At 35.4% G+C, this 15,424-nt stretch overlaps 1 protein-coding gene across 7 annotated transcripts in view; it reads left to right on the top strand.

Annotated features, from left to right (window-relative positions):
• LOC139775753 (uncharacterized) overlaps positions 1–15,424 on the top strand; it is a 169,039-nt gene that overhangs the window by 84,628 nt on the left and 68,987 nt on the right. For 6 of the 7 annotated variants that reach the window (XM_071712006.1, XM_071712011.1, XM_071712010.1 and 3 more), the window contains 6 exons: positions 734–999; positions 2,129–2,367; positions 3,011–3,225; positions 4,076–4,331; positions 5,812–6,066; positions 7,547–7,677. In XM_071712006.1, the coding sequence (XP_071568107.1) occupies positions 734–999; positions 2,129–2,367; positions 3,011–3,225; positions 4,076–4,331; positions 5,812–6,066; positions 7,547–7,677 (1,362 nt within the window). The remainder of the gene's footprint in view (positions 1–733; positions 1,000–2,128; positions 2,368–3,010; positions 3,226–4,075; positions 4,332–5,811; positions 6,067–7,546; positions 7,678–15,424) is intronic. The other variant, XM_071712012.1, reaches the window with a different exon arrangement.

Below are 15,424 nucleotides of genomic sequence, written 5' to 3' on the forward strand. Positions count from 1 at the left end.
TAACTGAGGTTTTAAAAAGAGTCTCTATTTCTCACATTTTCACACTAGACTCTTTGTTATTCTCACGCACATTGTACTTTACTCCGCCTCATTACGTAGGAAATCCTATATACTTATGAGAAAAATGAAATATCTGATTGTGAATAGAATTCTTTATACGCTACACTTCATCATTATATCTGCAGATGATACCGATGCAAAGATTTATTACAACATTTTTCTGAGTATAGATATCACTTTACCATAAATTCTTAATATTCTTACCGGAACAACACTTTCTCTCGGTATATATTAATTTTATTAAATCTCTTATTATAAAACAAGAAAGCATAAAATTCCAACGCAAAAGTAGAAATATATACGTATTTATAATTATCTTATGGAAATAAATTCTATAAAGGAACTTAGAGAAGTAAAAGGAATAATAGTAAAAGAGAAGAAATTGTAGAGGAATCTCTTAAGAATTTAGAAAATATAATGTATTATACAGATTGTGTAAAAGTTATTATTAAAATAATCAATAAACAATATTGCAGACGTCTTTATACAATAAGTTTTGAAAGCTGCCAAAAAAGATTCATTTAATCTTGAAGAATCGCAATAATCGCAGATGTCCACGAAAAGAGATATTTTAAAATACGAGTAGATAGAGTGAGAAAGCACTAAACTAGCAAAAGCATCATATGATTAAAAAGGAATGGTCGTTTACAGCCACCGCCGTTTGATGTTGCAGGTGTCATAGGCGGGGTGAGGCATCGTCTGAGTGGCGGCTCCGCATCCGCCCTGAGCTACGGGGGCGAAAAGTACGGCAGAAGCGGAAGGTCCGGCGACGGTAGAAGCGGGGGCGGCGGCAGGGGGAAGGAGGATGACACCAAGAGTGCAGAGAACGTGTCCAGGGGGGTTTTACCCTCGAGGCAGAGCCTCTTGGACCTCGTCAGCGGTAAATTCATGGGCCGACACACACCCACTCACCACTACTACTATCAGCAGCAGCAGCAGGTTGGTTACTGCCCGCGATCGCGCGATAAAATATTCGTTTCACTGCCACACTCGTCGGGGAAACGTCCCGAGGAGGACATTTTGCGCGTGAACTCGCTGTCATTGAACACTTCGATGTCGGCCGTCAAATATTCTTTCCCATCAGAATCTGATTTTTACCGGTTTTTCAAATCTATCCACGTTGAAAGAACTACAAAGTTCGACCGAGAAAAGTGAATTTACGTAATTATAGAATCTTTTTATAGGAACTTCTAAAAATCCTACTCATAAAGTTATCAAGATTTAATTTCTTTAATAAATAAACTTTATATATGCACGCAATGTAATATGAATCAATTTACATTGTTATCATATCCGACATTGCGGGATAGATAAAGAGAATGAGAACGAATAAAACACAATGGAAAAGTAAGAAAATAGAGGAAAAGATCCTCTAACATAGGTGCTTTAACCAGTTAACTATTTCAATATGATTAAAGCAACGAAATAACCGGTATTGTATTTACTTTCGTAAAAAGCGTCATGCAGGCATCTCTGAGTTTGCCAGGACAGGCGCGTTTAATACTAAACTATTCGACGCAGAAAAAAAATTTTAATAACAATCCCGCGAGCGGATAACAATGTTCACAGTATCCGTTTCATTATGCGCGACAACCGCGTACGACCCATATATCTTAATGGTTCGAACATTGCACGGAAAAAACCGATATGGAAAATATGTGCAAAAAGGATCTGCGAGAGATGAAAAATAACCAGCCATGTATTGCCCATGTATATGTAGCCAGCAATTGAGCAAAATATGATGAGTACATTAAACAACCGGTATTGTCGACTGTGGTCGCGGGAAAAACAGCGAGTTTCGGTGAAATTTATTTTAAAAAAATTAATCATATAGTGATGACCAATTTTTCTCAATAAATAAAAGAGACTGATGGTCATTTGTGCCATGATATATATTTTACAGCATCTTTGAACTGCTCATTTATAAATATATATGCGATATTTATAAAGATTACAATATACATTTGTAGACAAAAATTTGTAGTCGTTGCACTCTTGCATATAAAGTAACGTCGTAGTCGTAAAGTAACGTCGCCTCGTGACACTTCATACATCGTAATTGGTGTAGGTGTATTCTGTGTCGCAGCGATACTTCAGCTCGTCACGGGACTCGCTTTCGGGGGGATACGTGAATCGGGGGGCGAGCGAGCTCGATCTGAGCCGCAAGCCGAGAAGAAGGGACCACCTAAGGGGCAGATTCAAGCTGCCATATACAGTTGCGCTCACGTCCTCGCGTGACCAATCGCACCTCCACACACCGGCATCAGTCAATCATCTCAGCAATAGTAGCTGCAACGGCACTGAAACGTGAGTACTTCATTGGCGAGCAATCGCGCGGGCGACCGATTTCAATTATCGTCGGGTATCAAGTTTCGTTTACGTATCCTTGAGAGCCATTCTTTTTCCATATTTCGATATCGAGAAGAACGAGTATTCGCGGAAAAATTCAATTTGATGCTAATTTCCCTCCTTGTGGGAGATCAAATCCGCGGTAAAAGTTCAGGAAAATGAATGTAACGAAGAAATCTGTAGTGAAGGATCATAAATATTCAAGTGACTTCTTGGAGGTTTATTTAATACCGTGACGGTGTTTCTTGCATTCCTAAGGATCGCTTAATTGTGCCAGGAGCTTCTTTAAACAGAAATATCTTTACAACAGCACGGAATTGTCGGAAACAAAATTGCAGGGGGGAAATCCCTCTATAATATAGTGGAAACTTTTTTTTTTAATCGATGAAGCCGCATGGCGCGCGTACAAAATTGCACGGGCTCTTTTCCGGCTGCTGCGAACATTCAATACTTTCCACATCGTAATTTTTCACATTGATACGCAAATCCTCGCACACAGTGCGAACGGTAACGGAAAAAAATGGACAGCCGCGTGTCGCGGAACGTGCCCAGGGACAAAAGTAATTAATCAGCGCACGTTCGCGCTGAATTACTGTCTCAGGAGGTACACGGCGCAACAACAGCAACAGCAACGCGGTAGTAGAGGCTTTCCCGGCCCACCTGGATCGAGGAATTTTCGCACGGGTGCGCCAAATTGGTCCTTCATCTTCGATCCTGCGGGACGTCTTTGTTACTATTGGTCGATGGTGGTTTCTCTTGCCTTTCTTTACAATTTCTGGGTGATCATCTATAGGTTTGCCTTCCAGGAGATCAATGGTTAGTCCGCAATGCGCTTACGACTTCTTTCGAATTTTAATTTTAAACGCGTTCACAGGAGCGTTTTATGTAGGACATGTCCTAACAGATGTCTCTTTTAAAGTCTGGAAATTGAGTGTTTGAATCGAAGGTACATTTATTTAATTTCTTGAGATATTTATTAAATCATGAAATTGTAAAAGAATTTAGTTTTTATATCATGTTACATAAGCGAGATCCATATTCAAATATATTTCAATAAATACAAGACTTTTAATAAGATAGGATATAGAAATTAAAACGCTCCTGAACACGAAAAATTATTAAATTACGTCATGATATGTATTCTTTGATTTATCCATATGAAAACGTTCCAAAGTAAATTGCTTTTAATAACATTTTATATTCAAGAGTTTTGAGAACTTTTATTAAACGAATTAGATTTTTGTTAAAACGATCATAAATGTAATGTTTACTTTAATTAAGTATCAAAGCGAGCAATAGCTCTGCGATTTATAAAACGATACGCGAATTGAAACATATGAATTAAATAGAAAATAAAATTGCTATGAAATATTTTGCACATACAGACCATTGTAGAAGCTGCTTTTTCCCAATCACGAATACAAAAAGCCAAGTTAAATATAATGGTGATCAATACGGAAGCATCAATAGCTTTCGACCGATGAACCCATTATAACTGATTGAAAATGAAAAGATTTTAACGAATTCGGGCATAAAAAGGAAATATTTCAAAAGCAGATTTAACTTTCAAAAAGGATTTATCAGGCGTTAAGGATTAATCAATACTAATCGTAAATACGTATGTTGTACATATTGAAAATGGGCATTGTTTTGCTTGCGAATGCAGGAGAGACTCGTTGGGTGTGGTTCTGCCTGGACTACTTCTCGGATTTTTTATACGTGCTCGACATAGTATTTCACATTCGAACGGGATACTTGGAAGACGGCGTGCTGCAAACCGACGCCACGAAATTAAGAAATCATTATACGAACAGCACCACGTTTTACATAGACATCCTGTGCCTGCTGCCCCTCGACTTTTTATACTTATCTATAGGATTTAACAGTATGCTGCGAAGTTTTAGACTCGTAAAAATTTACCGGTAATTGTCACTCTTTTTACTACCTTTTACGAAATTTACGATACTCTTATTTATTAATTATAAATTAAACGATAAATTTAAATGCTAAATTTATGATAACATTTCTTTGTCCAATATTTTATTTATCATACTTATTAATGTGATGCCATATATTCTTATATACTATAAAAATCGTAGATTTAATGCATGATGCATGACATATACAACAATTTTTCGGCGCGGCATTAAGTGGAGCGCAACGAATTGAAATATTTTTTTTAAATAAATTTTTCTTATACATATTGCGGAATCCAAAAACGTCCTCAGCTCATAAAAATTTCATTTCCGTTTCAATGATTTAAACATGTATACGGATCCGACCCGAAAACTAAAGTCATTGTTGCGAATTTCTTTTCTCGTTTCGACTACCATAATTGACTTCGAATGTGCAAGTTCGGATTTCCTCTCGTGCAACAGCATTAAGTGAAGTGACTTACTTGGAGTAAAAAGCGAGATTGAAAAAGATTGCGAAAGTTCGCGATTAATGTCATAGTAACGCGATGCTGATCTTTTACACGCAAACATTTGCACATTCCGGTATCAACGTTTCAGACGTGCCGCAAAAAATACGTTGAACGAACGGGGTGGCTCGTATTGTATCTCAATATTATTCTTTATTAGAAACAACATGTGAAAGAAAAACGCGACTTATCATCGCGAGATTTCTGCGTCGATGAATCCGGCAGCCAATGCTTTGTAAAATTCGATTTTGTCAGGACCGATGGCACCGGCTTATTTATTACTAATTGTGCGTATTCTACTCCCATCTAACGTTGACATTGTGGACGCGACATTTATATTAAGCAAACGGAACTCAGAATCAGTGACCACATTTAGTGACAAATGGTGGCATTGAGAACACAGACCATGGACATGTTTACGAAGACTGACGGTAAAAGGGGTCGGAACTAAAGAGAAGACAAATGTAATATGGTAAACGTAATAACCCATTCTATTTAACGTTTTCATTAATTGTTATCTCATACTGAAATAACAGCCAGTGGATTGAGTTTATTTCAACTTAGAAATTAAAAATAGCACTGAAATTAAAAATGAAAATTATGAACTTCTTTCAATATTTTCTTTTTCCGGTGTCTTTTACAGTCCATCCTGTAAATTATTGATCGCGATTGTTTCAATCACGGCGCCACGCTGCGCCATAAATCGCTGAATTGCACGAACGGCGGAATCTCGCCGCACTCGTAAATAATAATTGGAAAAAAAGGACAGGAGCATATTTTAACCTGTTGAAGGCACAAGCTCGAGCCTCCCCGTCGTACGCGTGATGATTAAAAACACGTTCGTCCCACGTTCGTTGAACGCGCTCCACGTGATTCCCTACCGCCGAATATCCTCTAAGAGAAATTCTGAAATTTATCGCTTCGCGACCGCCGGAATTTCCACCAATTTTCTCAACCCGCTTTCTCCGTCTCTGACGTAGGTTCTGGGCGTTCATGGACAGAACCGAGCGACACACGAACTACCCGAATCTGTTTCGCTCCACCTCCTTGATACATTATTTACTAGTGATCTTTCACTGGAACGGGTGCCTCTATCACATTATTTATAAGAACAACGGCTTCGGCAGTAAGAACTGGGTGTTCAGCGACTCCGAGACGGCGGACGTTGTTAAGCAATACCTGCAAAGCTACTACTGGTGTACTCTTGCCCTAACGACCATCGGTGATCTGCCCAGGTATTTACTTATTTATTTATGCGTCGACGTTACATGTATGTTACACGGGTTAACGCAAGAAAATTTAGGGCGAATATATCGTTAATATATTTGACCAGACATTTCTCAATGCTCGGAAAGCTTCTTCATGAAATTCCCTTATTCGCATATGCAAACTCTTATTCGCTTAAGCAAATTTTATTCATGCTGTTCTACTTTTATACAGCAAGATACATTTGATCTTGTAAATAGCATATGAAATGAAATATGGAATGGCGGTATATACAGTTTGTCTTGGACGTGTACAAAGGAAATTTTGCCGTTTCAGCCGTCGCAAAACGTATTATGAAACAATTTGAGTGATAGTCATTTCGTGACCCATCTGGTCTTTCGCAAATCCGAGACTTTCCTTCGAAAACGTCAAGGAAACTCGCGGGAATAGCTTTCGCACAATTGTAATCCATTAACTATATTTATTCTCAAATTAATATATATATAATAAAAGTATATATAGACCGTGTATACGCAGCTACGAGAATTCAAATAACGATTTTTTTTCGTTTTTAATTCTATGTTCGTATTTCCAGTGTGGTATTCCCACGAATCCGCTATCATTAACCACATATAACATTCCACGGATTCGCGCGATGATGATCCGTTTGCAGTTTTGAATAAAAAAGCGACGAACAAAAACCGTCACCGCTACTACGTTATAATGCTGCACCGCGACGCTAAACCAAAATGTAGCTGTGATAAAAATCGCTGGCAATGTGAATGCGAAATATCCAAACCACTCAAATAAAAGAAAACCGCCAGACAAACAATCAAATAACCGATAACCAAATTCATAAATTTTTTACGGTATTTAGATCTCTGCAATGCAGCATCGAGAATGCATTCATACCGATTATACTGCGATTTTCTTTGACAACGTGTATGTTTTAATTTTTTATATATGCAATTCCAAAATTTGTTAAATTTTTTTATTTGAAGCCCATGGGATATTTAATTATAAAAATGTTTGTGAATGCAGAATAAAGCCCGAAGTCATTCCTTCGGACTCGATGAAGAACCGTATAATCGAGAAAGAAAGGAGAATCACACAGTTGCAAATAAATGAGTCCAGTATTTTTGTTAGCGCACTTAAAATAGAGAAACTCATGCGAAAGAGTGAAAAAATACCGGAGACATTTCCACGTCGGCCAATGTATTTGTGTTGGACAAAGAATTTCTCTTCGAAGTTAGTTTTCATTTGGAACGACGACATCGGTGATGAATGATTAATTAACAGATGTAAAAAAGAATTGTTTTATGACATAGTCGAAGAAACGTATTTCTCTATTCGTGCATATTTAGGAACATTCATAAAACTGTTCTCTTGCGATGAAATCGTTCAATTGTCGCGTGAAAACCGTGGGAGCGAAAAACGCAAGCCGCTCAACGTTAGCGAAGCACTTTAATATCTCTTATTCTCTATATTTTTTCCCCTTATCCTTTCCAGACCGAGAAGCAAGGGCGAGTATCTCTTTGTGATTGGTCAGCTGTTCTTCGGTCTGCTGCTATTCGCAACGGTGTTGGGTCACGTCGCAAACATCGTCACTTCCGTCAGCGCGGCGCGAAAGGAGTTTCAGGGTGAGTCGGGTTTAAGTTCCTCGCATGTGTATCTCTTTGCATTAGCTCTCTCGCCAGTCGTACTTTAACTTTTTATATATCAAACGGAATTCGTTCGACGAAAGCAAAGTAAGACCTGCCGTCGTTTTTTCTTTATGTCCAACGAACGTCGATTTTTATTGCGACGCGTTCGAATCTCCATCGTATTTTATGGAACTTTATTTCGATCCCACTAGTATCGTAAGAAGCGAAATGGGAATTCACGAAAATATTCATCTCTTGGCTCGTGACTGTAAATTATTCGGCACACGTGATACGTTTTACGGCGCGAAATGCGATTTACGATTTCCACTTGACGCATAAAACGAAAGTTCTCACGAAAGTTCGCAAAGTTCATATGCTACGTTTACGCGACGGTGGTAATTAGGTACTCATCCAAAGTACGCGAATAAAGTAAATTAGAACGCAAAGTGTAACTGGCATTAGCGTGAGTTTTTATCCAGATTTTACTTACTTCCGAAGCTTACGAATTAATTTACGCAATACGCAATGGCTGAATAAAAGTTATATGGATATAAAAAAAAACAATAACCGTGTCGCCGTTAAATCAAGTTAAATAAAATAAAATATTTGATACAACAAATAAATCGCTTCAAACTAATTCCTCTTAAAAAGACGTAAAATAAACCGTTAGAAATAATTAGTTTAACCCATTTATAAGAAATAAAACCTGCAATGTGAAACAATAAAGCGGATCGAAACATTTATGCAACTAAATAAGTTTTTATAACAGATTTGCTGTGTCTTCTGAAGCATATAGTAAAATATGACCCCATCTCTTTTTGCCAAGTCGTTCGAATTACAGCTTGGCAAACTGCCACGAGGGATCGTTTCCCTCGTCCCTTTCGGATCTGCCGAGCGTATCCCATCGTGCATGATAAATAACTGCATTTTCAATTAACGCCGAGTAGGAAATGGACATTTCGTTCTGCGTCCAAGCCCCGTTTTAATTGCGCCGCATCGCAGTTTCGCCGCGTCTGCATTTCCGCCCTTACACCTTCGTTATTTTACGACTCACTGAGCCGCTCTCTGCACGCTGCTTCCCGCAAAATGCGCGATTCGATGGTGCGTTCCGGCATAAAAGCGGGCGCACGCTCGGCATAGTGGCGGTCACTTCAATCCGAGAATACTCGCGGACCGAATAATCGCTCGCGCATTTTCGTTTCCCATTTATATCTTTCAATCTGTTGTCAGTTCACGGTATTCATTCTGCAAACCGTACATTTTTTTCTCATTTTTTCATCAAATAGTACGTAGCAGAAGATTGCGCTTATCTTCATTCAAACTTGTTCAAAAGACGTAACGACTCGTCCAAATGACCATGGAAAAATAATTACTGCATTACAGCTCTTAATTACTGCGGAACTATTTTTTAAATTTTTCTATACATTTTACATTTATTAAATTATTTTCTTTTTTGCAGTAATTTTTTTATTGCAGTAATTATTTTTTAATAATGTTTTTTTATATAGATATATTAGCGAAGGCAAAAAAATTGTATGAGATAAAGTAATTTAGAGATTAATGTAATTATCACATATTATACTTCTGATTGTTTCCTTAATTTGTTGAAATACTTTTACTCATTGTTAATAATTTTTTAAACATACAAGGTATTCCACATCTACTTTATAATATTTTAATTGTGTACTTTGGAGATTGATTAGAATAGAAAATCCGAATATAAAAATGCCACAATTGCAGTAATTTTCTGATTACAAGCAATCGGGATCATTTTCATATCTTCGATGATAAAATAATTCATTTGCGTGGTAGGAAATGATGAGAATCAATTTATTATTATTTTTGTTTCTCAATTGTATGTCTCAGAAGAAGCGAAATTGTGATTTTAATGAACTAAGAAATCAAGGTGGATTGTCACATTTTTCCCGACAATCTATTTTATTTTCTTGATTTACTAAAATCGCAAAAATAATTTGTTAAAATCATGCAAGACAACAAAATTTTGAGAAGAAGAATAATAATATAAATATTATTTTACACGAAAACTTTTTCGATCACAACGAAAGTAAATCTTATTTTTCAAATAAACGTTAAATGCATTGAGCGATAATAGAGATGTATTAATCTAAAATGTAAGATGTAAAAAGTCGCCGCGCACGTGAATATTCCACAGAGCCGTTAAATATTTCTTAACGATAACAATTCGGTTGGCGCGCGGCCTTGGTTTTTGTCTATACGGCCTACGCGCTGCTTAAACAAGGACACCGCGCCGCGCGCCGCGCGCTGCTATCACTCGCGCGCCGGCTCTCGAGCGAGAAGGTTGTGGGAGGAGCTGTTCCGTGTGTCGTCGACTTACTATCGAAAAGTGATCGCGACAAGTAGAAAAGAATATGAATTAACTCTCGCGATATAATAATGCGTATCGAGGCGACGGTTATCTACCGAAACAAATACTCCGCGTATTTTAATCTTTCGGAACAGCAATCGAAACGATAGATAATGCGGGAATTACATATAAATTACTGTTTCGTTACATTTACAGTAATTATTCTTTACATTCTATGATACTTAGATTTTAATATATTTCACGCATAATTTGAACTTTCCGCAAATTTAAACGTGCGAAGTCTCATTCAATCGTCGTTCTAATAATTAAAAGTGATCGTAATTAATTGGCGATTAAATTTTATTTTTATAATTGTTAAAATTGCAAGAAAAATTCTTGTTTTATTAAAAACACATATTCCCTCCGTGACGCTCGAACGAACAGACAATAATGCGAGTCGTTCTGTCGTATTGCTAGTACGTGTATTATATTACTTTCTGAAACGTGATCACGATTATTATTATCATTAACAATTGTCGGATCGCGCGATGTAGTAACTCTTGCGATATAACGACGCGCATCGAGACGATGGCTATATCTATCAAATATTTCGCGCAATTTATTTTCTCGAAGCCGGAATTAAAACGAAGGGGAATAATAAATTTCTATTGTGTGTTACAATATTACTGTGAACAATAATTTTTTTTTATAATGATATTTATTTTAATAGATATATTTTACATCGCGGTTTGAATATTCCGTAAATTTAAACATGAATTATTTAGTATTTCTCTGAATTAGTGAGATAACTAATTACCGAATTGATGTATCACATCTTTTTGTTACTTGAATCTATTTTTTAATTTCAATTAATATTTCGTATATTTCGCGAGATTACGCGTTACCTACATACTAACAATAATTCCAAAAATTCGCACGAAGTATTACGTGATCGTAATTATTTGGCCATTAATTTCGTTTTCAGAGAATAGAAAGGAAAGGTCTTGTTTTATTAAAATTATATAATTTTGTTCTTCTTGGGATGTAAAAACATAAAATTGACATAAAATATTAAATTGATTTAGGCATACGTAACGTAATTGATAAAATAATGCAGATTTTACTCTTGGAGTGTTAGATAATAGGTCGCATATCGAAATTAATTTAAAACGTTTTTTCGAAAAACGGAATACGGAGTACGGAACGGCGTGAATATTTTTGGAAGCGTTAAATATTTCCTAACAATTCGGTTCGCAGCCTTGGTCTTTGTGCTCGGCATGCCGCCGCGGCCTTAGTCTTTTTTTATCGTTACGCCGTTAACATCGAGCAGCCTTGACCTTAGCACTTGTATAAGGCAGCTGCCTTATACAGAAGTTGCTTCGTACATCGCATTATTATCTCTCGAGATAATACCTCAGTCATGACAAGTACGACGAGACTATTTTCTATAAAAAGAAATTATTAACTCTCTCATAGAGTTTAATTATCTTTAATTAACTCCTCGCAGGCTATATTGGTAAAATAGCGTCGATAACTGTCACTCCAAATTTTTGTCATTAACTAAACGAACACGGAACAGATCGACTTCGAATTGGAATTGCTGTCTCGAGTCGTTTAACTATTAAGAACTGTAATTTATTTCCTACTTTGATATTTGTCAATCGTATAACTTTAGCATTTGTATACGATGGTTTATTCAAGATTCGTCTCTGCCACTCGAAATTCGTCTCTTGTGTTAATTTACCTTCGGGAGTACCGTGCAAAGTGTCACGCGATCTTAATTAAAGTGTTTTCGCGAGTGTTGTGTGAGTGCAACGAACCTTGGCAACCTGAGAGGAGGTAGAGGCCTAGGAGAGGCATCATGCACCGGCGGAACAACTCTGGAGTAAGTAATAATTTATTATATTACTTGTGAATTGTTTAAATTCTTTTTATCTTATGATTTATGTAAGATTATTAGAGAAAAAGTTTTTATTCATAAAACTTTGTAAAAGTTTGTAGTTAAAAAAGATTTTTGTGTGAGAAATTTATATATAATTTCTTTATTTTTTTATTTACTTGAAAGAGAAACATTTAATGCATGCAAAGATTATTTTGTGAAATAATAATATTTGGACACTGCTATAATCCAGATTTTATATTTGTATTTTACAGATCAACGTGATGTTACAATTCCGCTGCTGCGCATCGTATGGGTGAGTGACGAAATATGCTTTATTTTATTCGAAGGCAATGGATCTGTGAATATTATAGAATGGAATAGAATCGGGAATAGAGAGATATCGGTAATATAACATTTCACAATTCCATTGCTTTTACATGGGCAAATATTTAACTCTAAATAATAAGATTTTCAAGCAGTATTTGAGAACACCATTAGAAAATATTCATTTCTACATGTGTATTACAATCGATTAAATTTTTAAGTTTGTTGCTTACATTAAAAAAAGAAAAAGAAGTAAAATAAAATTACAAGCAAAAGTAAAACGTGAACATTTTTGAAATATGTATTTATTTTATGTTATAACTCTCATGGTGTTTATATTGCATGGAGATCCAAAGATGTTTTTTATTATTAAAAAAATATTTACTTATAAATAAAAATAAATTGGTACGAAATACAGCAGGACTTTATTTTTCCTCTCGAATAATTTTTGAGGCCTGCATTTGGCTCCGCTACATTTCTTTCCTAGGTTACGTATGTAGACTGTTGCAAGAAAGCAATATATTCCTAGTTTTTTTTTACATATGCGTTATAATATGTATCATAAATATAAATGGTAAAACGACAAGAAATAACCACAGTTACCGTTTATTCCAACTAATTTACTTAACGGAAAAAGAATTATATTAATAAATATTAATTATATTTTTTCTTATTATAATTTTATCCAAATTCTTTGTAGCCCACTCATCCTTTATTAACAAATTAAATATAATTAATAATTAACAATCAATGATTTCATTTAGTTATAACAAATCAAATATATTTGCATATAATTATAATTATTAATTATATGCGAATAGTCATTATACGCGATACCATTGATATCAATTTTAGTTTTATAGCTTGAAAATCGTGAATTTAACATTTTCATATTAGGATTTTGGAATTTCTACAGTTTGAAATTCTCGCTCTATCTAATTAATTTCTAGAACACGATGTTAAAGTATCATTCAGTGGTTGTGGAATACTTTATGTACGCATGGTGCAAGAATGTATTTTGATTGAAATGATTGGCGCGTATTAATCCTTTAATTTAACAGCAAATTGAATTGCTTCTTTTAAATCATTAGCGAGTAAATCGAAATGTATAATTATGATATCGCGCGTCCGCATTAATTATATTTATATAAATCAGTATAATATCGTCATCGAAATAACGTTGAGAGGTATTTGGCGATTGTTTAGTCCGAAATTGCCGATCATCCTAGTTGACTATATATACGGTACGTAACGTTCGCAGAACGTTAACTAAAGAGTTAACGTTAATCGAATTCGCGCGAGTACTCTCGGGTTAACACTTTCCTTCCGCTAAACACTAGCGCGACGGGCACCATTACGACAATAACCATCGACGTAGTTTCCCTTGGCATTGTGCCGTACGAGATACGCCACAGACCCCTGAAAGATATAGTCGAGAGACCTTCCATTGTACAGATAAGCTTCTTGCGGCGTTGTTCGATTACCATAAAGTATAGGATATTTACTAGGATATTTTCGCGGTGTTACTTTACGGCTTTATATCTTCTGTCTGAAGATGAGAGTATGTCTATCTCGTTTTCTGGTGTACTATCAACACACGAGATACATGCTTCGTATTTATTTCTTCCAGCGGTGTGCGCAAAATAATATTCTTTGCAGTCGTCTCGCAGTCATTATACAATAATATCTCTACCTTACCTAGAATTCTGCAGATTACTCCATTTTTATGCTTGTTATACATAACGCGCCGTTAAAAGATAATGAGAACATTGAAGTGAGAAACGCAGCTACTTATTCTAGTACTCATATTACGACTTATTTAAAAATCAGAATATCTTTTTGTTTCTTTTTAACACTTTATATATATATCTGTCTTAAATTTTAAATTTATATGAAAGGAACGTATTGCGCATATCTCGGTGATGGAAGATAGACACCATGAAAATATCATTTGTTGTAATTAGGGTTTCTACTTGACCAATTAAGATTCTCTTTAGAAGGTTTGTAAATCCCTTGACCCTCGTAGAGCAAGGAAACCCGACAGGATCGATGTTTAATGACAGTCTTCGGGGATCTCTGAGGAGGCGAAACGCGTTCTCGTTACTTCTCCATTATGTTCGTGAAAAATTTTCTTGACGTAATGATGTAAGAATTTGACGAAAATTAATATCCGAGAAAATCGCGCACTCACGTTTAATTTTACTTTTAATACTTATTTCATTTTATGAGATCTATCCGCGTTAAACGATAGTCGTGAAATTAAAAATTATACGAGTCGTGTGAGCACACATGCAAAATCTCATTGTGTTTGTACATCGCGATTCTCCATTTCTTAATACCACCAAAGTTTCATCGAAATGCCATTTATAGTAGAGAGAGAGAGAGAGAGAGAGAGAGAGAGAGAGAGAGAGAGAGAGAGAGAGAGGGGTTAAATTTTCCTCTATAACAGAAAGTAACTAAATTGCATTTTCATTGCACTTTGTCCCGACAGCGACAAAGTGAATAAAATGCTGCGAGACAATGACGTATTTGACAACCTGTAAAGAAGTTATACATTCGATAATTACCTGTCTATCGATAAATATTATTACTTATTGCAACGTACGTTGTTTATTTTTGCTTATTGCAACGTCAATACAAAATATCGTATTATGAAATAAAAGCAAGCAAAAAGAAAAATATAGCTTTTTGTCATCAATATTTCAAAATGTGTAAAATATTACGAGTATATAATTTTAAAAGATTATTTTATAAACTCAGAAATTGTTGGGAAATTACAACAATTGCATAAATATATAGGCATATCTTTCTCTCTCTTTCTCTCTTTTTTAATATTTTTTTAAATATTGTTTTTTATTTATAACAAAAATTTTATCCTTTGCAGTATATTTTTCCCTCTATATTCCTTCACGTATATATTTTAGAAAAGTTGCAAGAGAAGTGACTAATAATAAGAATTCGTTAATTGAATTCGTTATTGCGATAAAATTACACATATAGAATTTGATTTATTTATTTGAAATATTAATTATGATTAAGTTCGGTACAAACACAAAATAAATTAACTCAATAATTTTACGAGGTCTATGTCATACGTTTTATTACATTTTGATTGCCTTAATTCTAAATTTAACGTCAAGTTCTTAATACCTCTGCCAGACAGATAATTTTCCAGTTGTATGCTGCATGATAATTTTTGTCTCTTTAACTAT

This window comes from Temnothorax nylanderi, unplaced genomic scaffold (genome assembly GCF_030848795.1).
Source record: "Temnothorax nylanderi isolate EJ_2023f unplaced genomic scaffold, tnyl_v1.0 TNYL_tig0104_pilon, whole genome shotgun sequence".
NCBI lineage: Eukaryota > Metazoa > Arthropoda > Insecta > Hymenoptera > Formicidae > Temnothorax > Temnothorax nylanderi.